We start from the raw sequence: 22,907 nt of genomic DNA, 5'->3' as shown, positions 1-22,907 counted from the left end.
TGGAGGGCTGAGTTTGCCTATGCCTGCTCTAAATGACCCATTAACAAATCCCAAGTAGTTTTCAAGATGGAACCTTTTAATGTGAAGTGACTCTCAAAGGCAAATTGTAAAATAAAAATGCTATGTAAGTATGTAACTTGACCTCTTGATCGCTGTTAAATCCTTTAAGACTGAAGTCTTCTACTCAGGACCAGTGTGAGCCCCACTGAACTCTGTGATAGGGGCAGAGGAAAATAATTTTAAGAGGCATGAGAGTGTTGGGAAGGGGAATATAGTGGGGGAATGGAAGGAGGGGAATCTGTTTGAATAATGTATTCAGGAAAGAGGTGAGGGAAGACCAACAGGTCCCTCTGCTATGACACTAGGTGGGGAAAACAAGTGTGCAGGATAGGCCTTGGGCACTGAGGAGAGCTGGCTGGCAGTAGGGTGGGCTATGGTGTTATGAACCCCATCTCTAAAATGGATATGTATTTTCTAAAAAGAAAAACCTTCTATGTATGTAATTCCTTCATCATATAAGGCATATCTTGTGTGATATGACCTGTAACTTGTGGCTTGGCTCACTTTCTTGTGGCTTCTGAATGTAGGTGATTTGCTGCTGCTTTTATTGTAGTGCACATAGTCAGAGCTTGGTCTGAGTTACGCTGCCGCCATGTGGATAGTATTGTTTAGGATTGTAAATCTGTGATTTGCAAACTGCATGCCAGGAACCCCCAGTAGGCCTTGAACCCCTTTCAGGTGCACCTCAGCTTTGCAGTCTGCCCAGTACCTTCTCATTTCCCAACCCAGCCTGCCCCCAACTACAGTGCCAGCAGCAGCTGGTGGTGGTCCTGATGTGCATAATTCACAGGCATACAGGGATGCAGCAGTCAGAAGTGAGGCTGTGATGGGAAGGTTGAAGGGGGAAAGGAATGAAGAAGCAGACAAGAAGAAAGGCACCTGGGGGCACTGCTGTGCCCTTTTCTCCTCTCTCCTTCCTTCCTTCCTTCCTTCTTTCCTACCTACACACACACACACACACACACACACACACTTTTATATCCTATGTCCCAATGCTCCTTCCAAGCCAGGAAGCCTCTCCAATTTGAAAGTGACAGCAGCTTTGCATTGGAAATTAGGCAACTGGTGTGTGTGGATAGCCTTATCTTGGCTCTCTTTATAGAAGAGTATTTTAAAATCCGCAGCCAGACAATGAGTGTGGTTCCAGGAAAATAGTGAGCATTCCAAAGAAGCATTTATGCACTTCAAAATTCAAGCCATGCAAAAAGTTATATGGTTAGCTGGTATGAAAACAGCTAACAATATATATAAAGAAGTAAAGAACATGGGCCAGGCTGCCCTCCCAGTTCTGAGGATTTTCTGCCACTCTGTGTAGGCTTCTAAATGACTCTAAGCAACAAAGCATGTGTGCACAAACACAAAAAGTAAATGCACCATGGCTTTTCAGTGTTGTGTGCCATGCATATAAATTACAAAGTTCTTTTTAGTGGCATGTGCAATGCATGTGTATTAAAATACACCCCAGCAGAAATTCTGGACCCCCATAAAGAACATTTCTAGATGTAGCCCTGTTTCAACATAACACACTCGAGTTATTCCTACTTGAAATACATTGTTGTCCAAGGTATCCATTGCATGTGCACCTGATCTGTGGTGTTAAATCTCACTACCTCTGTGTGGTTTTTTCCTTCTTCACAAAGTGCTATTTCTAAGAAATTGTACCATTGCAGGTGAAGCACAGACCCCAGCCACGTGGTTTCATCCTCTGTTAGACTGGATGTTCACACTAATTTGTAAACTTGAAACAAATGTGACAAGGAAGCACTTGATCACTCTCATTTATTTGTTGGCACTACTTCACTTTCCGAAAGTAGCTTGCTTCCTGTCTCCGTGTGTGTCTATTGGCTTTTCACTGAATTTGTGTTTCCAAATGAAAATTGAATAACCGAGCATCTGTTTCATTTATGGCAGGAGCCCTCTTGCGCAAATGGAGGAAGAGCGGAGAGAACATGTGGCAAAGATGAAGAAAATGGAAATGGAAATGGAGCAAGTCTTTGAGATGAAGGTCAAAGAAAAAGTTCAGAAACTGAAGGACTCTGAAGCAGAGGTACATATTGCTGTGGCAGCATGTACTGGATAAAGCAAACATTAGAATATTTGAATTACAGGACAATATTTATTTAGCACTGTGAGTCAATAGAAAATCAGCTGTAAGTGGATTCCCAGGGAAATTAGATGAGCTCAAGTGGACATATATGTGGGTGATCGATAAATCCCTAGTCCTGTGTGCCCAACAACTGTAAATGCACATCATGTCCTGTGACTTTTCACATTGTGGAGTTCTTGGCCATGATTTTACCATTATGGCAATATTTTTATTTTTACACTGATATAACTTGAGCTGAATGCACCATTTTAACTCGTGTTATGTATCAAATAGTGATCTTCCGTGAAGCCAAGAGAAACTCAGATCCATAACTTTCAAGAATGAAGGATTGTCGTGATTGCTTAAGCTGAGATTAAAAAAAAAAATCATCCTAAATTAAGATCCATTGTAATATCATCTTGAAAAGCAACAGGCAGTACGTAGTGTAGAGTTCAGCCACAGTTTGATGCTTGGTCTTACCTACCACAGCAGCTTTTTCTTCCTGTTTGGATAGATAGGGAAATTATTCAGTAGGGAAACTTGATTTAAAGGTCAGACTAGATGACAAAGGAGAAGGGGTGAGAATAAGACAGTGCTTTGTCCGAAGTCTGAACATAATAGCGTTTAACATTAAAATGCCTGTTAAAAATAAAATAAATACAGGGCTGGATCCAGATTGTCAGTTGCATTTGGGTCCTCCTGAAATCAAAGTTGAAATGTTAGTCATTGCTCACCTTCCACTGAATTCAGTGGTTATTAAGTGCAAGTAATGTGGTCTGGGTCCAACCCAATGTGCTCATTTATTGTCTATTTTTTACTTTCAACATCACTGATCTCTTTTTCATTTTCTGACGGACCCCTTGAACACAGATGAGAAACCTTACCATCCTTTGCGTTCTTGTTCCTTAGCTCCAGCGGCGTCATGAGCAGATGAAAAAGAACTTGGAGGCACAACACAAGGAATTAGAGGAAAAACGCCGCCAGTTCGAGGACGAAAAGGCAAACTGGGAAGCTCAGCAACGTATTTTGGAACAACAGAATTCATCGAGGTGCGTTGGAGTCGTAACTGCAGTCCTTTCTGAGAGTTCTGATTTTAGGTCCTACCGCAGGAGTTCATACCCTGTTCCTGCACAATCCCTTTCAGCGATAACACATCCAAGTAGTGGCTTACCTGTGTATAGTCCTGTGGGTTGCATCCCAGTGGTGTCCCTCTGCCGTCGGAAGACACATTGATACAGCAGAGGCTGCAGTCAATAGAAAAGAGAAGGAGGCTATTTTCACCAGTTTGCCTTTCTCCTCGCAGCCAACCCCCACATCCTATGTTGTTTCTAAGGGCTCCTGAAACAGGGCATCATATTGGCCATATCAGTATCACCAGAAGCAGCCCCTTAGAAATGTTTAAGCTGCTTGGTTGAAGGGGAAAATTCCCCTTGGCCCATTCCTATTTCGGTGCTACTTTCCATTCTGTCCAGTCTATGCCTGGAATCACCATTCCTCCTCTGTTGTCAAACCACTTTTTGCAATTCCTTCCTTAGGACTGACAACCCTGCTCATAGCAGTACTTCCTAAACCACTCTCACCAGCTCATTTTCTGCTTCTCCACCATCTGGCTCTGTGCTATCACAGGAAGCTCCCACTTCAGATTTAACTATGTTATCTGCTCATTTTGGTAAAATGCCATATTGCGTGCATGTGACATATCATATTTGTCCTTGCTATGAACTGCTCCACATGTACACTTATCCTGGAAAATGGCCATGGTAAATATACTTCGCAGATGGATATCTCGGCCTGGAAAAGATGGAGAGTTTGGAGAGAAGAGGGAGAAGTATTGCTCCTTCCTCCTTCCACTAGTTTTCCAGGCTAAGATTGCTGCCCTCCCAGTAGAAAACAAGAGTGACCAGGAGGGAGAAAAAAATGTAATGAGAGGAAAAGGAGAAGATGATGAACCTCACTGGGGAAAGTGGGGGTGGGTTGAGGACAGGCAACCAGTTGGAGAGAAGGAAAGGATGGCTTGTGTCTCTCCCCTTTGCTCCTCTCTGGGTCAGTTGGCACTCAGTTTCCCTCTTCTTTGAGGGCCTTTGCTTTGTTACCATCATCATCATCATCAAACCTTTTATTGGCATCACATACAAACACCCAAAACAAATCAATACAGAATTACCACTTCCCCAGTGGCACAAAACATTTACTAAAAGAAAGGAGGCAGAGCAGCCTATCGTCACATCTCTAGGTCTCCAAGGAGATCAGATGTCTGCAGTGCATTTTGACGACAAAAAAACCACATAGAGATATTTAGCCACTAACTTGGTGAGTTCCTGATCATTCTCCAGTAATAGAAAATGTATGACCTCCAACTCTGGTTTCCACTTGAGGATACAGAGTTGATCTAGAAATTGCTGATGGAGATCAGCATATAGTTTACAATTAAGAACCATAGGTGTGAGGGTTTCCACCAGGTGCTCTTCACATGGGCAAGTTCTTTCTCCTTCCACCCTGCCTGAGAACCTTCCCCAAAGGAGGTTGGATGGATTTGAATTAAGCCTGGCCAGCGAAAACACTCTTCTTGAATTTCTGCTTTGTTACTCCCTCTTCCCTCTGCTTTTTGTTTCATATTCACTTAGGGACTGTGCCCTTTGTGCTTTTCCTTTTCTCTGGGGTCTGCAGGTCCATGTTTTGTTTGCATGTTTCCTCCCTCTCAGTACCCAGAAACACACAAGCACAATGCAAATGAGTGAGGGCCACTTTCAATAATACACCTTCAATGGCAGCCATGTTGTGTCTGGCCAAGTCCCTGTATGACGTTAATTTTATGTGAATGCCCACAGAAAGTTTGGGGACCCCTACACTGCTTGCTTGATGCGCTGAAGAATGCGATAATTACAGTAATGTGCTTACACAAGCAGAAGATCACATACGTAAACATATCTGAATAATGATTTTTCCTTTTCTTCTTTTACAGAACTTTGGAAAAGAACAAGAAGAAAGGGAAGATATTTTAAATATACTTATGACCACCAGTTATGTATTAGTTGCCAATATTCCAGCCTGGACATGTGTGTGTTGGATCTGTTTGACCAATCTTGCACCAGTTGTGTCCATATCTTTGGATTTAACAGCATGACAAAAAAAAATTTTTTTTTGGTTAATTTTGAGGGCACTTGAGATGCCTTGAATTATTTAGGGTGTTGTATACTTAGGAAAACAAACCAGCTCTAAGTTACCCTTTTAAAATAAAAAGGAAAAAAACCACACAAGTCATTTTACTGCAAAATAACATTTTACTGTTGTACAATCATGTTCTGGTGGTTTGATTTTGTTTACAGGATATTCCAGTATACAAGGACTTGGGAAAGTTTTCCATAAGGATACATTGCCATAATATAATACGAACTATGCTTCTATTATATAAAAAAAATTCCATTCAGTGCAGCATATATAATAATGTAATTTAGTCTAACACAGTTGACCCTATTTTTGACACTTCCGTTGTTTGAAAATACACATGGAAAAACAAAACTTATAGGCTTATGGGGCACCTAAAAGCTTTTTTTAAAAAAACAACTTTTTTTGGATTCTTTAAATATATGCTATTCTCATTTAGTAACTACTCTAGCCAGAATAATTTCATTACTGCTTCATTTTTGTAATAACATATAATTTAGATATTTTTCCATATATTGGCCCTGCTAAATAGAGTGTAGTTTCTTTCATATGGTAGGAACCAGTTGATAAAACCTTTCCTTTAACTCCCTTTTTACATTTTATGGTAAGTAGCAGGAAAATGCATTTATAGGTCATTTCTAGGAAAAAATGTGGAGTTAACTACCAACCTGTTTCTACCTGTGTGCAGTCTGTCTTCTACTAGAAAAGAGAATCATGGCCTCTTGAGAGAAAAGTCACAATTTTACATTTAGCTGTATTCATATACTGCATTTCTGTATTTTTGTTTGTATTGTAAAAAGTCATATAATAAACAATGTTGTGATGTAACATACTCAAGTCTGGATTATCTTATCCTTGGATAATAGAATTTATGACATTTCCCTTTTTCTATTGTTTTTAAAAGTAAAACATTTATAACTAATCATTTACCTGAGCTGACGTTCCCTGGAATTCTTCAAAATATTCATAATCATTTAGCAAGATGAAACTTGATTTTGCATGTTTATTTAACATACTCTAACAAATATTCCACTTTTCAATTTTATATCAATTACGAAAGGATTTGCTTTACAAATACTTGCATGCAGACGTGTTTGTGGTTGTGTAAGTGTGTGTGTGTTTCATGACATGTAGGTTTCGGATACGTTTTTCAATATGCCATGGGAGCAAGAACAGATTTGTTATTAAAAATAGTTTCAGCAAAACTGTTAGGATGTATTTGTACTTTACCAGCCAATGAAAATGAATATTTCTGAGAATGGTTCCTATTGAGAGAAAGGTGGTAATAGCTAGGTGGTAACTTGGAAACTGCATTCTTAATAGGGAAGTCTAGCAGCAGGCTGAAATGATGAGAGAGGTGGTGGTGGTGTTTTTTTAAAAAATACTGAATGTATTTTTTTACCCACTACTAACCCAAAAATTTCATTAATCTATTTTTTTTAAAAAAAATGATATTTATTAAAACATAAGAATTTTTTTAAAAAATACACATAAAAAAAGACAAAATTACAAAAAAAACCAAAAATATAAAAATAAAACAAAAATAAAACCATCCTTTTCAAATTCTCCAATTTCCATTACCTTCTTTCCACGACCTCCTCCTCCTCCCATCTCTTGTATCTTGATTAATAATTGTCCCAGCAAATCCTTTTCAAAATTCATAATATTCTGTCATTACCTTACTCTATTTATCATCCTATCTTATAGAAATCCTTGATACTTAAAACTTAAATCCATAATTCATAATATTTAATCATTATATTACCTTGCTCTGTTCTCGTTTTATTTTATGAAAATAATCTTAGAGCTTAAAACTTAAATCTTTTTTTACCAACTTCTCATAACCATTACCTTTATACCATATTCTTTAAACATTTTAACAAGAGCCAGGTACTTTCATTTCAGCATTTTCCCAACATTCATCAGACAAAAATTGTCTGACAAAAATTTCATTAATCTAACCTGTGCTAACCTGTGCTAATCACACCAGTTTACAGTGAACAGGCAGTGTGCTTCTAAGCACACAAACCATGAGCCACGACTTGGCATTATGTTTGATCCAGGGCTTGCGATTGGGTGGGAGAGAACCCTTCACCACTGGTTTGCACATAGTGCTAAACCAAGCATGTCCAACGTCTGTTTCGGGGGCCTAATCCAGCCTGCAGGTCGGTTTAATCCGGCCCCTGTGGCAGTTCCATTTCCTGGGGTAAAATCCTAAAAAAAAAACCTCAACCGCTTCAATCCTTTGGTCGGCCCTCATGGCCCTTCACTTCATCAAATCTGGCCCTCTTGGGAAAAAAGAGACCACTGTAAAACCAAGGCTTGTGGTTTGTTGCTCTCCGCTCCAGGCAGGGAGCAGCAAATGGCGAGTTCCTTGGCAGCGGGGTGCTACTCTTCCCGAAAACCACAAACCACGACTTGCCATGAAGAGCACATAGTAGCATGCAACCATTTGTCAGAGATCTGTTTGCTGGGGCAACTTTTTCCATTCTTACTTTTCATGCTCAATCCATTTTCTCTGTGTTGAATGTAAATGCTAAGTGATTATTGATGTAATTATTGCTCATTGAGATGTTACTCCAGAAACAATACACAAGAAGAAGCTCAACTACGACCACAGCTAAAATCTATTGTTATGATGCAGCTTGAACAATATCTCAAGTTACGACTTCACTTTTCTAAGTTTTATTAATGCTCTGGGGCGTGTTTGATTTGCAAAATCCAGCAATTTGATTTGCAAAGCGTTAGAAACATTTTGATTCCCCTGTTGAGAATACCATCCAAGTACTGAGTGTAATGCACTCTTAAAATTTGTTACTCCACTCAAACTGCATTTGCATGATAATTATTATACTTATCACTAGTACTTGTATAGAATTACTGAGTGAAGACCAGAATAACCGTTTCAAGACTTAAGTTTTCCAACAATACAGGAAAAACTTACTAATCTGCAGAGTTAAATTAGAGCTCTGGTCTTCTCTCCCCTTTCTGAAATGTAAGCTTCAGAGTCTTAATGGTTTTATATTACAGTATTTTAAAGTACTATTTGGCACTGTGGCTCTCACACACAGTATTATTGTGTGTGGGGGGTATTATGTTAATCATCACGGGGGATGAGTTCTCATCCTGAGTTGACCCCTTAAAATATTCTACCCACTTGTCAAGTCTTGAATGGTGAGTCCACACAAATATTATTATTATTATTATTTTTAAAAATTGTATACTACCCTTTATCCATAGATCTCAAGATGGTTCACATCGTAAAAGTACAATATAAAAAAACACAAAAAATAATAAAAATAAACCAATTAAAAACCCCTCCCACAACACATGTACTTACCTAAAAAGGGTGGTTTCTTGGCCAAGCCAAGGAACTACCGTATTTTTTGCTCTATAAGACTCAGTTTTTCCCTCCTAAAAAGTAAGGGGAAATGTGTGTGCCTCTTATGGAGCGAATGCAGGCTGTGCCGCTATCCCAGAAGCCAGAACAGCAAGAGGGATTGCTGCTTTCACTGCGCAGCGATCCCTCTTGCTGTTCTGGCTTCTGAGATTCAGAATATTTTTTTTCTCGTTTTCCTCCTCCAAAAACTAGGTGTGCCTTATGGTCTGGTGCATCTCATAGAGCGAAATATACGGTAGTTGCAACAAAAAATATTTGACTGGTGTAAAGGGGAGAGCAAAAGAGACTGGGCTATGAGAATGTGGGAAGAGGGAAGAAATCTCCCAGTAGCACTTCCGATCTCGTAACTTTGTTGGGGTGTTTTAAATGGTGCAGTTAATTCCACCCACCATATCTAGTACATTTTCTGTGATCTACACATAGATCACAAATACTTTTGTTAGCCCCCTTCTCACTTTCTTTCGCTGGCTGCTGGTTTTTGTGCAGCCTGCCTTCTCTTATTTGATTCCCTACCCCATCCTGACTTCCTGCGAATCCAGGATTGTGATGAGGCACTACAGATCTTCCAGTGGGAGTTGAGTGATGACAGTCTTCCATGTTTATGCACCGTATTTTTCGCTCTATAAGACGCACCTGACCATAAGACGCGCCTAGTTTTTGGAGAAGGAAAACAAGAAAAAAAATATTCTGAATCTCAGAAGCTAGAACAGCAAGAGGGATCGCTGCGCAGTGAAAGCAGCAATCCCTTTTGCTGTTCTGTCTTCTGGAATAGCTGTGCAGCCTGCATTCGCTCCATAAGACGCAAACACATTTCCCCTTTTTAGGAGGGAAAAAGTGAGTCTTATAGAGCAAAAAATACAGTATATAGGAAGAAAAGAAGCATAATATATGCAGCATGAGTCTTGTGCTGTTACCCTTTCTAATTCTGGAAGTCGCTAAGCGATAGCTTTTCCTTTCAGCACTGGAAATATTAAAGAACTGGTTCCTGGTGGCTGCTGGCCTACCGCCTTTGATAAATGGTATGATGCTGACCTCTGTCAAGTAGGGTCACTGAAGGGATGATAGATGTTGCTATGCAGGCAGAAAGCACTTCTGGTTGTATGGGGAGACTCCAGTTAGCTTCTGCCTCTGCAGGCCCTGGAGCTTCTCTCGAGGGTTCCCTGGCCTTCTGAATCCATTTTTTGTGGAAGGCCAGGCAGCCCTTATCTGAAGGAATGGTTTTTCTCACAGCGCCTGTGGCATCCTTCCTTCAGTGTGAAATCAAACTGGTCCGAAACATTACAAGTTGGAGCGTTACCTCGGTTTAAACACAAGGTGGCAGTGTTCTCTGCATCCTGAGATGTCTGGTTTCAGTCCTTTAGAAACCTACTTCCAGCAGATGAAATAACTGCTTAAATCTTCTGTGCTCTCTTCAATGGCTACAGAAGTGCACAAACTACTTCCTATTAGCCGTGTCCTAAACTTCCAAATACAGTAAATAACTAAATGAATGAATAAATAAATAAATAAATAAATAAATACAGAAGGACTTATTGTAACCTTGCAGGCAGAGTGGAGAGGAGTGCTTGTTAATGTTTGGGACAGGAAGAGGAGATTGCCTTCATTTACAATCTTACCCTTTTCTCTACTCGGGGAATAAATTTGGGTTAGTAATGAATCCATGGCTCTTTGGGAACAATAGGCAGCTTCAGAAAAGCAGCCTTTGTAGCCTACTAATGTCTGAGCTGTGCTTAAGTTCTGGTTGCCAATTCCTTGCAGCCAGCTCTCTTTTCTTTTCTTTCCTTCCTTCTTTTATGCTTCAAATATCAAGGCACCACATAAGAACAGAATCTGGCAAGGTTCTGTTAGTGGGCAACTCTGCTCCAACATCAGATACACATGCTGATTTCTTTTTTTTCTTTTACTATGCTAATAAACCTTCTGAGTATAGATACTGCAAAAGAGAACATTATAAGGGTGAGGCTAAATTTGAGTTAGGGAATCTGAAACCTGCCTAGAATCCAAAACAAACAGCTTTGTAGCATGTTGTGTGAGCCCAAGGGAACTTTAGACTTGTCTCGAATAGCTGCTTCAGGTGTCACATGGCATACTCAGCCTTGGCCCTGCAGATGTTTTTGGCCTACAACGCCCATGATCCCTAGCTAGCAGGGCCAGTGGTCAGGGATAATGGGAATTGTAGTCTCAAAACATCTGGAGGGCCAAGGTTGAGGAAACATGGCATACTGCTCAAGGAATGGATAACTTCAAAAGCAATACAGTTGTACCTCAGGTTAATGACTAAATTCGTTCCGGAGCTCCGTTCTTAACCTGAAACTGTTCTTAACCTGAAGCACCACTTTAGCTAATGGGGCCTCCTGCTGCCGCTGCGCCACCAGAGCATAATTTCTGTTCTCATCCTGAAGCAAAGTTCTTAACCTGAAGCACTATTTCTGGGTTAGCGAAATCTGTAACCTGAAGCGTCTGTAACCTGAAGAGTATGTAACCTGAGGTACCACTGTATAGTGTGCATAAGGGCACCGGCTCTTCAGTGGAAAAGTCAAACATTTCACTGTGCGCGTGCAAATTCCTTGTGTAAGCCTAAGGAGGCTCAAAATCCTAGATGTATGTTTTTCAGAGCCAGAATGTAAATGCGAGGATTAAACACCAGCGGAGAGCCTTTCTCGGCACAGAGTAAATGTGTCTTTCTAGATATATACACAAACAACTGGAATTGCAGCGCCTGGCTTCTAGGCAGCTTGAAACCCTCGTGGTTTGAAAACATCACATTTGTTTTGCCAAAGATGCTATTTCCTGTTGCAGTGAACCTTCGCTTGCACTTAGCATCTTGCTGTGTCTGTTTGGCACCTTCCGTTCACCAACAATAAAAGACACTGGAGTTCCTGTCCGGTCTCCCACTGCTCTGAATTCCTAAGTATTGTTTAGTTCAGTGCCCTAACCTTGGCCACTGGATTCATCCCAGCTGCCGATGAGGTGATTCCACAGCAGCCAATGAAAAGCCAAACAGACTGGGACTACAGTGCCCCCCCCCCCGAGAGCCCATTTGGAGCAAACTTGGTGTGACTCCCAGGGTTCCTATTGCAGCCAGCTTGGCAGCATCGAAGTCTGTGTCGGTGGCTTTTTATACGTTTTGTATGGATATAGAACAGACGGGATCTTGGCAACCAAAGGAGGTTCAAAGGAAGGCAAAACTTACTTTACAGTGAAATCAAGCTCTCTCTCTCCCCCCCCCCCATTTTAGTCTCTCAGGGAGAGTGTGAATGTGGAGCTGCCCAAAGCATTCAAGAGTTTTCTGGCTAAAGTCCATGGTCGAATGAGTGGATATGTCCAGTTATGATGATCTATCTGCATAAAATGCATCCGTAGGGCAGAAATGCCACCCTAAGGGCCTTTTCTGTTGTTGCACCCCAATTTTGGCTCCTCAGGGAGATTTGCAGAGCACCATCTTTCTGTTTGGTACCATTTTTGTTTGTGTGTGCATGTGCTGCGTTGAAAACAAAAACCAACACTCTGCTGCTGATGTTGGCATCTGTCTGTTTTGAGAGACAATGGAGTGCGTCTCTGGGGGTGAAGTCAAACAGCTGTGTTGTGGTTCGAGGACCCGATCCCCACTTGGAGGAATAAAGACACGTGGACACAGTGTATAAGGTTAATGGGCAAGAACTTTATTGATTACAGCAAGTGAGAAGATATTGGCTTGGGCATTGGACCACGGAAGATTGACTCCACCCACTCGGAGAGGGGTGAGTCTGAGAAGGGGTTAACCACAGTAGGGGGTGCCTGTTGATGCAAATACAACTATAAGCTCTCCCCTGATGTCACCGAGGGTCGTGCCATGGCCCCCCGCCACACAGGCTTCGGACAGAATCCACAACCGCCAGATTCCTTTAACGGAATACCCAAATTTGAACGGGTAGGCGATGGCCACACCTTGCCCTTCCACACACCAACAACACATTCCAATGCCTAACCGCCAAATATCAAGAAAGTTGTGACGATTGCTACGAGGTAGGCGAAAAAAACCAAAAGGCCGGTGCCAATTTGCCAGTTGGAAAAAAAATCCTACCAGGCCCCCTGGGCAACCTGGGCAACCAACCATAGGTCCATAGCAAGGTCAAGAGAAAAGCTAAGCCCTAAGAGCACTCCTGACATATGGTAGTCAAGCCTCTGCTTAAAGACCTCCAAAGTAGGTCTTGAATTGTGGTGCCCAGAACTGGACACAGTACTCCAGGTGTGGTCTGACCAGAGCAGAATACAGTGGCACTATTACTTCCCTTGATCTAGATGCTATACTCCTATTGATGCAGCCCAGAATTGCATTGGCTTTTTTAGCGGCCGCGTCACACTGTTGGCTCATGTCAAGTTTGTGGTCAACCAAGACTCCTAGATCCTTTTCACATGTACTGCTCTCAAGCCAGGTGTCACCCATCTTGTATTTGTGCCTCTCATTTTTTTTGCCCAAGTGCAATACTTTACATTTCTCCTTGTTAAAATTCATCTTGTTTGTTTTGGTCCAGTTCTCTAATTTGTCAAGGTCGTTTTGAAGTGTGATCCTGTCCTCTGGGGTGTTAGCCACCCCTCCCAGTTTGGTGTCATCTGCAAATTTGATCAGGATTTTGGTTGCCCTCCTCTGGACACGTTCCAGTTTGTGGCAGAATGGCTGGCGCAGCTGCATCTTGAGCAGCAAACCACGCCCCCACCAAGCCGCCCGGTTGGGTGCTCAACAGGGGGCGTGGCGCGCCAGCCATGTGAGTGGGGCAGGGGGCAGAATGCCCCCTGCATGATGTGGCAATCATTTCCCGCTCACAACACCTCCCCTCCGGAAGGAGGAGAGGCCTTAGCATCACCAAAGCCTGGGCAATGTGTCTGGAAGTCCTGGGCTGCCCAGACGACAAGACCTCCCTCTCAGCTTTGCTGATGTGGTCCAAAGGAAAGCGGAGCAAGACGTTCAGGCCGAGCTTGGCTGCAGGAAGGAGGTGCAGAAGCTCTGCTGTATACCATCTGTTTACCCCTAGAGAAGGTGCTTATGAGATTTTCTGCCTCAGGTACCCAAATAACTTGGTGAGCCTTGACTTCTCTCTGTGTGTGTTTTGATTTGCTGCTCCTTCTCAGGCAGTAAAAAGGTCTTGGACCAGCCCAAGGACTTCTGAGCACGATCTTAGAAGCTGGGAAGGTTCATAAAGGAACAGGTGGTTCAGTTCCTCTGGTCCCAAGCCATTTTCAGTTTCAAGCGAATATTTCAACAGCATTCTTGGAATACTGCCAGGGAAGGCAAAGGTGGAATTTTAATTTCTAAAAAAGAAAGGTGCAACGCCGCAGTCTTCTGCTTTAATTCGGAGTATTAAGAGGCAACATGGGGAGAGAGTTATTCAATCAGTCTGTTCTCTGAGATATCCTTTACTATTCTCATCTTTATTTAAAAATAGAAAAAGGGAGGGTGGTGGTAAAACAGAGCAGAGGATGCTACTTGGTTAAAGGAATAAGAGGTGGGGGTGATGTTACAAGACCTGCTAAAAGGCTACAGCACTGATATTTCCATACCTGTTGTTTTTTTTTTTTAAAAAAAAATATATTAGAAAGAGGCTGAGCTGGCTGAAGAAACTTGCACTGAAAGATTGGAAGTGAATATGAGGAAAGGAGAGGGGGGAAATGCTGTATTTTTCGCTCCATAAGACGCACCTGACCATAAGACGCACCTAGTTTTTAGAGGAGGAAAACAAGGAAAAAAATATTCTGAATGAAACAGTGGATGTATGATTTTTGTGGTTCATGCTGTAGTCATGCACATGCTATGTGATCTGATGGTGAATTTGGGGTGACCCAATGCAAAAATCCTGAGGATCCATGTGGATCCGTGCTTTGTAACCACATTTTTGAAACATTGTGGTCCCACGAAACAGTGGATGCGTGGTTTTTTGGTGCAGGCTGTAGCCATGGACATGCTATGTGATCTGATGGTGAATTTGGGGTGACCCAATGCAAAAATCCTGAGGATCCATGTGCTTTTACCTACTCCCTCCCAGGCAGCCTCCTTTATCTCTAGCGTCCCTTATCTCCCTCCCCGATCACTTGCCAATCAGCTGCTTTCTTTCAACACCCCCTTCCCTAAAAACAACAACACCATGATCTGCTTTTCACCCCTGGGCAATTCGGCTCCAGGGACCACGCACTCACTCCATAAGACGCACAGACATTTCCCCTTACCTTTTAGGAAGGAAAAAATGCAGCTTATGGAGCGAAAAATACGGCACTTTGAGAACCAACTCCAGAATTCTGTGTACTAGCTGTAAGTGGCACAGAAGGATGTTCAAAAGGACCAGAAACATAGCAAAGGAGATCTCAAGACCAGTGTTTTTCAACTACTGTTCCGCGGCACACTAGTGTGCCGCGAGAAGTTGCCTGGTGTGCTGCGGGAAAAATTGAAAAATTCGAAAGATTTTTTAAAAAAATGTCAAATTTTCGCCCACTAGGCAGGCGCCGGACTGTGTCCTGGGTATGGGTGGGGTGAGGTTTTTGACCCCACCCTCGACCAGCAGGGGCGCCGATTGGCGCTCCTCAGGGAGAACCCTTCCCCTTTTCTGATGTCCAGGCTGTGATTGGTCCAGACTCCAGCCTGGACCTATCACAGTAGGACATCATCTTCTGACTTCCTTCCCGCCCGAGCACAGTGTGCGCAGCAGCGAAGAGAAGACGTCACGACTCGAGTCACCAGGAGGACCGGAGCAGGAGGAGACGGACGGAGACCAGGACTCGGCGGGAGTCGGCACTGCAGAGAGACCGCATCCGGATCCAGACCAGGCTGCAGGTGCAGCGTGAGGTGAGGAGGTCATCTGGAACCAGTCGGTCACAGCCGGGTCTCGGAAGAGAGACGAGTGAGTCCAGCCCTGTGCAGCAGCAGCAGCCCGGTAAGTTTATATATAGTCAATATAGGCACAGAGTTAATTTTTTTAACATTTTCTAATGGTGGTGTGCCTCGTGATTTTTTTCATGAAACAAGTGTGCCTTTGCCCAAAAAAGGTTGAAAAACACTGCTCAAGACAAACCTCCTCTCCTATTGTACGGCTTGGCTTCCTCTTGCTGGGTCACTGCAACGCTGCCTTGGCTTCAGTTCACCCTCTAAATAATCTAGGAACCTTCGGTTGGACAGTGTTTCATTAAACTTTAGCCTCACACAAACTTTTCGGGCCCTGCAGCATTCCCGGACAACAATATAATCATATGTAATTACTGCAGCATATTTTAGCTGCTAGTAACACAACTGGGAGGTTTGAATCCTGCAGAACATCATAAACTTGTCAAGTTTTTGTTTTTTTTTAAGAATAATCTACTGTATGCTTGTTTAGAAATAAATCTCTGTGCACTTAACGCAACTTCCAATGGTGTAACTTGCAAGTACCCAAACCATTGCATCAATGAAATATGACTTGCATATCCTAGCATATGACTGTTAGGAACATAAATATAAATGGGTATAATTTGCCTTCTCTCTATGCAATAATTATTATTATTTTTCTTCTTCTTCCTTTTCAGACACAAACGGTGACACAAAGGTCACTAGGGCTCCCTATTGCCATAATGACTAGTTGTGTGGATGCCTTGACATGTCAGAGATGAGTGATGAGGTGGTTTGCTATGTCACAAAAATCTGGTCTGAGTCAAATGACTGGATAGCCACGTTCTCCTCCTGTGTCTTTAATGTCAAAGCATTTATATGACAAATCAGCAAACCAAAAGCATATTGCTCCAAGATAATATAACTGTTTAAGTGTCTGCTTCAGTAATACACATCTAGACACACAGTTCCCACACAGTTGAATACTTTAATTAAAGGAAATTTGTGCAACGGTCATTCAAGGGCATCTTGGAAACCCTGTAATAATACCTCCAGAGTGGATAATCTAGAATTGATTCAACCTCAGCAGTGAGGTCACTGTGTGGCTATTAAACGTTAGCAAACAGAGCTATTATTTTAGATTAACTCTTTCCAAAGAGGCATTCATCAAGAGTCAAAGCAATGAACAATTTTCAGGGGAGACTTTAAAATGGCAAACTGGAATGGCTTTTCAGCTAGAGCTAAATATATTCTCTATCTCTGGGGTTGCCAACCAGACACCTGTGGGCTCCGTTGTGCCCTTGAGAATGTCCCCTCATGCTAACAAAGCTTCTGGTTCCTCATCCCCAACCCTTTCCTTCTGAAATGGAGAGAGTAGGGTCCCATAATTGTCAACCCACAGGGCCTTTTTTCCTTCTTGAAAAGCGCACTGAGCTCAAGGAGCTGTTTCATCTCTCTGTGCCTTGGCAAGTACAGAGCAATGCAAAGAACAGAAAGCAGAGTGATCTGGGAGACTGGGCTGAGGAATGGAGGGGCTGGGGAAGGAGGCAGGCGACAAAAGTGGGGCGCTGCACAAGTTAGGCTGAATAAAGATGGAGTGCACAGGACAGAAGGGCCATGTGCTGTGTGCACATGCAATGTCAATTCCAGCAAATCGGTCCCTCTTGCAATTTTTCGATTTTTCATGGGTTTCCCCTCAAAATCATGGCCCTCAAATTGCAGGTTGCATCTGTGTCCACAGAGATGGATCCAGCCCTTCCCAGGCCTGCTTTAGTGCAAAAGCAGGGATCCAAGTCACAGATCCTTGCAGGTCTTCACACTTTTTATAAGAGACCGAACCCCTCAAAACCACTATCATCGTTATCTCTGTTTTCACAGATGTGTTCTTTGATTTGCTGGTAGTTTTGTGGTCCTATTATGTAAAGTTCAGTGCCTTGAATGAATATTTTTATGGTGCTGGCAGGCTCTGAATCTGTGTCCTTTTACTGTATTTTTTACAAGCCTTAACTGGATTGTTTGTTTCTGAAGGGGACTCCATCTATAATCACAGAAATGTATGAAGATCTGCTTAATTCTACTGGATCAAACTTTTACCCCAATGAACTATTTTGTGTGTGTGTGTGATGTTTTCTTTCTAACTTTTAAGGAAGGATGAGGGAAGCAATCAGAGCAGACAGGGCCCACAGCACACACTCAAGATTTCAAATGTGTCCACAGGCCCCCAAAATGTTGGCATCTCCATACGTTTCAAATCTTAATAAAATATCTCCTCTGTTCTGGACGTCTTGACAATCATGGGATCTTACATCTTTATTGTTATATCTTACTGAGGGCGGCTTTTGTGGATTTCACCAGTTCTAAACTGCTTTGGGAAGTAACCGTCCTGAAAAGCAGTACAAACGTCTTTGAAATAAATATATCGCAGCTGAGGTGACAAGGGAGATGTTCACCTAAAGATGGGAAAGATAACCTTCATAAGGAAGACAGGGCTAAGAAACCAGAGAACATGAAGCAAAACGTTGTCATTCAAGAATGTTTCTGCCCATTCTTGTGGAATGTAGCTGATAGAAATAGCTTGAGGAGTTCTCTGTGTGTAAATCAGTCTTATTACAGGAAAGACTAATAAGCTCGGAAATAGCCTCCTTCCCATTTAATTTTAGAAATAGCCACGGCTAACTTTTCCTGTTGGCTACTGATAAGAATGTGAACACAAGGTAAAAGCAGCGTATCCAGAACCAAAATCAAGAGACTCTGAGGACCTTCGGCATAGTTATTTGGATATCTAATCTAGTATAGCTTTACACTATATCTCTGATACATCTCTTTCCCCCACAAAAAATGTTCGAAAATGACAATTCGAGAGGAATGCAACCAAGATTACATTTCTGCTTATAGAGAGGACTCACTAACCTTACGTCTTTTAAGCCATACTTTCCATTCTTCAAGTAGAGGGGGAAATCTGAAATTCGTAGCATGAAACTAAGCAGCTCTTTAAATACTGACTGTAATGTGTCGAGAGCAATCAGCACATCCAGAGCAATTCACATATGTGTTTTACCGATCACTAGACAATTATCGTGAACGGTTACAAGGCTACAAGAGGCTACAAGACTTTGGCCACCTCATGAGAAGACAAGACTCCCTGGAAAAGACCCTGATGTGGGGAAAGATAGAGGGCACAAGGAGAAGGGGACGACAGAGGACGAGATGGTTGGACAGTGTTCTCGAAGCTACCAACATGAGTCTGACCAAACTGCAGGAGGCGGTGGAAGACAGGAGGGCCTGGCGTGCTCTGGTCCATGGGGTTACGAAGAGGCGGACACGACTAAACGACTAAACAACAACAACAGACAATTATCAGGCTCACTGGGTGATGGGAGAGATGGTCAGTCCACCAAGCACCACAATCCTACCCATAACTCCTCTTTTAAAACTTCTGATCTCGAAATGTGTTGGCTGCTACAATCACTGAGAAATAACCACCCAAGAGTACCTTTTAGGCTTCACCTTTGTTCAGCTGATGAAATCCTGAATCAAACATTACATCACTTTGGCAGTTTGCAGCACAGGTCCTCGATTCAAGTCCACCTGGAGACGGTAGGTAGACACTGTATGTCATGTGCAGGGTTCACCTGAGGTTTCATTCAGCACATGTGGACATTGTGCATCTAACTTCATGGGAGACTGTGGCGAAACAGCCTGGTCAGGATACATTTTTATAAAATGTCTCCAGTTTGCCCTTTCCCATGGTTTCTGATTTTTTTTAAAAAAAGAATAATAATATTAATTTGGCACCACACTTGCTGTTCTAAGAACTCTGTTGTTTTGTAACCCCTTTTGGCAAACAGGAGGCAGCTTCTGTGCAGCCTGAACTTTGCGCTTGTTAAGTGATTTTTGCTGCTTTCTCCTCTCTCTCTCCAAAGGGTCACTTCTCCAAAGCTGTCAGAGCAAAGATCCATAGCATGCGATTGGATTTCCCTTTTGGTTCTTCACTCGGGTATTAGATGGCTGATTATGATGTCAGATGGCCTCAGTTCCACGCTATTTGTTTTGCAAGCCAATGAACCTGGCATCAGTTGAAATTCCTCTCTGCATCTTCACTGGGCCCCTTAACAGGATCACATACATTCCAAAAACACAATACTCTCTCTCCTATAGATTCTGCTCTGTGAAAAGTTCTACATCCTGCACAACTGTGACAGCTAGGGGTTCAGGATGAACTCTTTCTCTTTTCCCTCCCACTCTTTTCACTTTAATTTGTATACTGCCTTTCTATATTGCTGCACTAAAGGCGCTTTACAAGCCGTGGAAACAACAAAATATATAGCAAAAGTCACACATCCTATAACGATCTGATCCAATGCCAATAAGTCATCATAAATAATATGACTTTGAGATAAACAAGTTATATCAAATAATGTTCAATTATGCATTTAGAATAATAGCCTGGATAGCTCAGTTGGGATATCATCTCACGTAAAATTCACTCTCAAAACAATAATGAAACAACAATTCACTCTCTACAATTACAAGTGTCCCCGTTCCTCCCACTTACACACCACTGACTTGCACTCAAATGTGTATTTGTGCAGTGCCGGGAAATAAATAATTAGATTCAGACCTGGAAATGATAGGAGAGCTGGAGTGTCCTTGTGGCTCACGAGGAGACCCTTTCCAGAGCCCCAAGAGGATGTCAGCGAGGGTGGTGGAAGTTCCACAGAGATCGGAGGTGCAACGGCAGGGGTGGGGGAAGGGAGTGTGGTGGGGGTGATGCAACCCGGGTGTCACCCCTGAGGGGGGTGATAAAATGCCGGGCGGCACTACAGCAGCAAGAGTACTCATCGCGAAGCATTGGAAGACTCAAGATCTACCCACTTTGGAAGAATGGCAGATGAAGGTGATAGACTATATGGGACTGGCTGAAATGACCGGCAGAATCCGTGACCAGGGGAAAGAGACGGCGGAAGAAGACTGGAAGAAATTCAAAGTTTGTCTTAAGAAATATTGTAAAATCAATGAATGCTAAAATGTTGAGGTTTTAGAAAAGAAAGGGGATTACAGCTGTAAAAGATTAAGTAAAAGACAAGAATAAGGGGGTAAAAAAACTTTTATAAAACCAAGGGCTAGGATTTGCTGAAATAAGTTTGGAAATTGGGATGTAGAAAGGGGAAGTATGGGGAAGTCGTTGAAGAAAGGTTTAAGAAAAAAGGATATGAAATTATGTATGTTTGTTTGTGTGTTTGTTTGTTAGTATTGTGTATTGTTTGTGTTTATAAAAATTGTGAAAAACTAATAAAAAAATTAAAAAAAAAATGCCGGGCGGCATGTGTCTCTCCTGGGAGTGACACAATTGCTTGGGTGCCCGCAGGCTCTGTGCTACCCCAAAATGTCTGCCTGTCGCCTCCCCCTCAGCTGTAGGGCGGCTGAGGCGAGAAGGCAGGCAGATTCCTCTGAGGCCCCACGGAGTGTCCTGCTCCAGCGCTCCCTGCCCCATGGGCCGGCTGCCCCCCCCCCGGCGGCTGGCCTCACCCTTGGGTGCAGGGCATGGGCGCCACCCCAGGCTCCTGATCATCTTGCTCCACTGCCTTGCAGTGGGGCTTTGTTTAGGCTACTCGGCCACCCCACCTAACAGCTGATGTGCACAGAGTAGGGAAGCATCATAAGCCACATTTTTGCGCATCCTCCAGCCTCCAGCCGTCCCCAGGGCTTCAATTCTTGGTGTGCATATTTTGGATACAGTATTCTTGGACTGGTTTGGAGAGAGAGCAGCAAAGAGGGTGTTGAGAAGGAGCTCCCCACTTATGCAATCTTTGCTTCTGTGTGTGGGGGCCTGGAATATAACCCCCGCATAAGGGGGTGGGAATGCCTGTACAGTAAATAACAGAGAGGTCATAAAATGCAACAAAACCATGTAAAAAGAGTGAATTGAGCAATAAAGTCAGATATACAGTGGTACCTCACAAGACGAATGCCTCGCAAGACAAAAAACTCACTAGACCAAAGGGTTTTTTGAGCTGCTTCGCAAGACAATTTTCCCTATGGGCTTGCTTCGCAAGACGGATACGTCTTGCAAGTTTGTTTCCTTTTTCTTAACACCGTTAATACAATTGCGACTTGACTTCGAGGAGCAACTCATAGAACGCGGTGTGGTAGCCTTTTTTGAGGTTTTTCAAGACTTTGGTGATTTTTGAAGCTTTTCCAAAACTTTCCCGACACCGTGCTTCGCAAGACGAAAAAAATCGCAAGACGACAAAACTCGCGGAACGAATTAATTTCGTCTTGCGAGGCACCACTGTACAATTAACAAATGCAGTAATATAACTGGTCCACTGGTCCAGTAACTAATCCACAAGATTATTTTCGGCTACATACAAATGGATTCCTGGAAGATGCCGGAGCAATCCACAGATTCCAGCTATTACCACCTCTTCCTCTTGTCCAAGGGATCTGAACTGAGCTTTGTATTTGCACTATAGGTGCCATCTGTGATAGCAGTTCCAGGTAGCAGTAGACCCTGAGACAGTTTACACCAGTTCAGGTTAGGAAGGATAACTCCGATTTTTAGGTACAGCTGTATTCCCTATTCCTGGGTACTCAACGGAACCCAAGCCTAATTATTTGTTGGAAGTACTGGGATCCCCCCAAAACAAACAAACAAACAAACAAACAAACAAACAAGCTGTCTTTTGGAAGTCAATGTGAAGCCATAATGGGTTGATAGCCATTCATTCATTAATAAAATTTATGTCCCACCCAATCCGAAAGGAAAATTGGAAGCTACCTTATGTTGACTCAGACCATTAATCCCTCTAGCTCAGGGAGGTGGCCAGTTGCAAAGGAGGATCAAACTGCTGCACCTTTAATAATTGTGCAGAAGAGAGAAATTCAACTTAGGGTGCAACCTTGAACATGCTGAAATACCCCAAGGTGCAGCGCAGCAGCAGCAGTCCTGCTGTCTTTTGCATCTAGCCATCCTTGGTGAATATTGTGTTTTGGGTTTACCTTTCCATCCAGTTGGCATTGTGAAAGGGAATTAGCTTAGTCGAATCTTAAATCTAACAGAAAGACATCAGAGCAGGGCTGGGGGAACCTTTGGCTTTCCAATATTACTGAACCACAACTCCCAGCATTCCTGTCCATTAGCCGTATTTGCTGAGGCTGATGAGAGTTGTAGTTAAACAACATGGGGCAGGGCCAATGTTAAGCAGTGCTCTGTCTGCTTCATTTATTGTTTAAAACAGTTAATGCCCTGTCCTTCAAGGGGAAAAAGAAAGGCAAACTTCCAACACCATTTAAAACAGCCAATAATAATAATTCCATGCAAATAAATGAAAATACAATAAAAGTAGCACTGAGCGTAAGTTACA

General features: G+C 42.7%; 1 protein-coding gene across 2 annotated transcripts in view; it reads left to right on the top strand.

The window, feature by feature from the left end:
* Nucleotides 1-6,143, top strand: part of SEPTIN7 (septin 7) — a 37,350-nt gene extending 31,207 nt beyond the window's left edge. For both annotated transcript variants that reach the window (XM_082192875.1, XM_082192874.1), the window contains 3 exons: nt 1,972-2,107; nt 3,056-3,195; nt 5,109-6,143. In XM_082192875.1, the coding sequence (XP_082049001.1) occupies nt 1,972-2,107; nt 3,056-3,195; nt 5,109-5,148 (316 nt within the window). In that variant the 3' untranslated portion in view covers nt 5,149-6,143. The remainder of the gene's footprint in view (nt 1-1,971; nt 2,108-3,055; nt 3,196-5,108) is intronic.
* Nucleotides 6,144-22,907: the final 16,764 nt, after the last annotated feature.

This window comes from Podarcis vaucheri, assembly GCF_965113315.1.
Source record: "Podarcis vaucheri genome assembly, chromosome: 12".
NCBI classification, from domain to species: Eukaryota; Metazoa; Chordata; class Lepidosauria; order Squamata; family Lacertidae; genus Podarcis; species Podarcis vaucheri.
The sequence above is the reverse complement of the archived record's forward strand: the minus strand, read 5'-3'. Positions and strand labels throughout refer to the sequence as shown.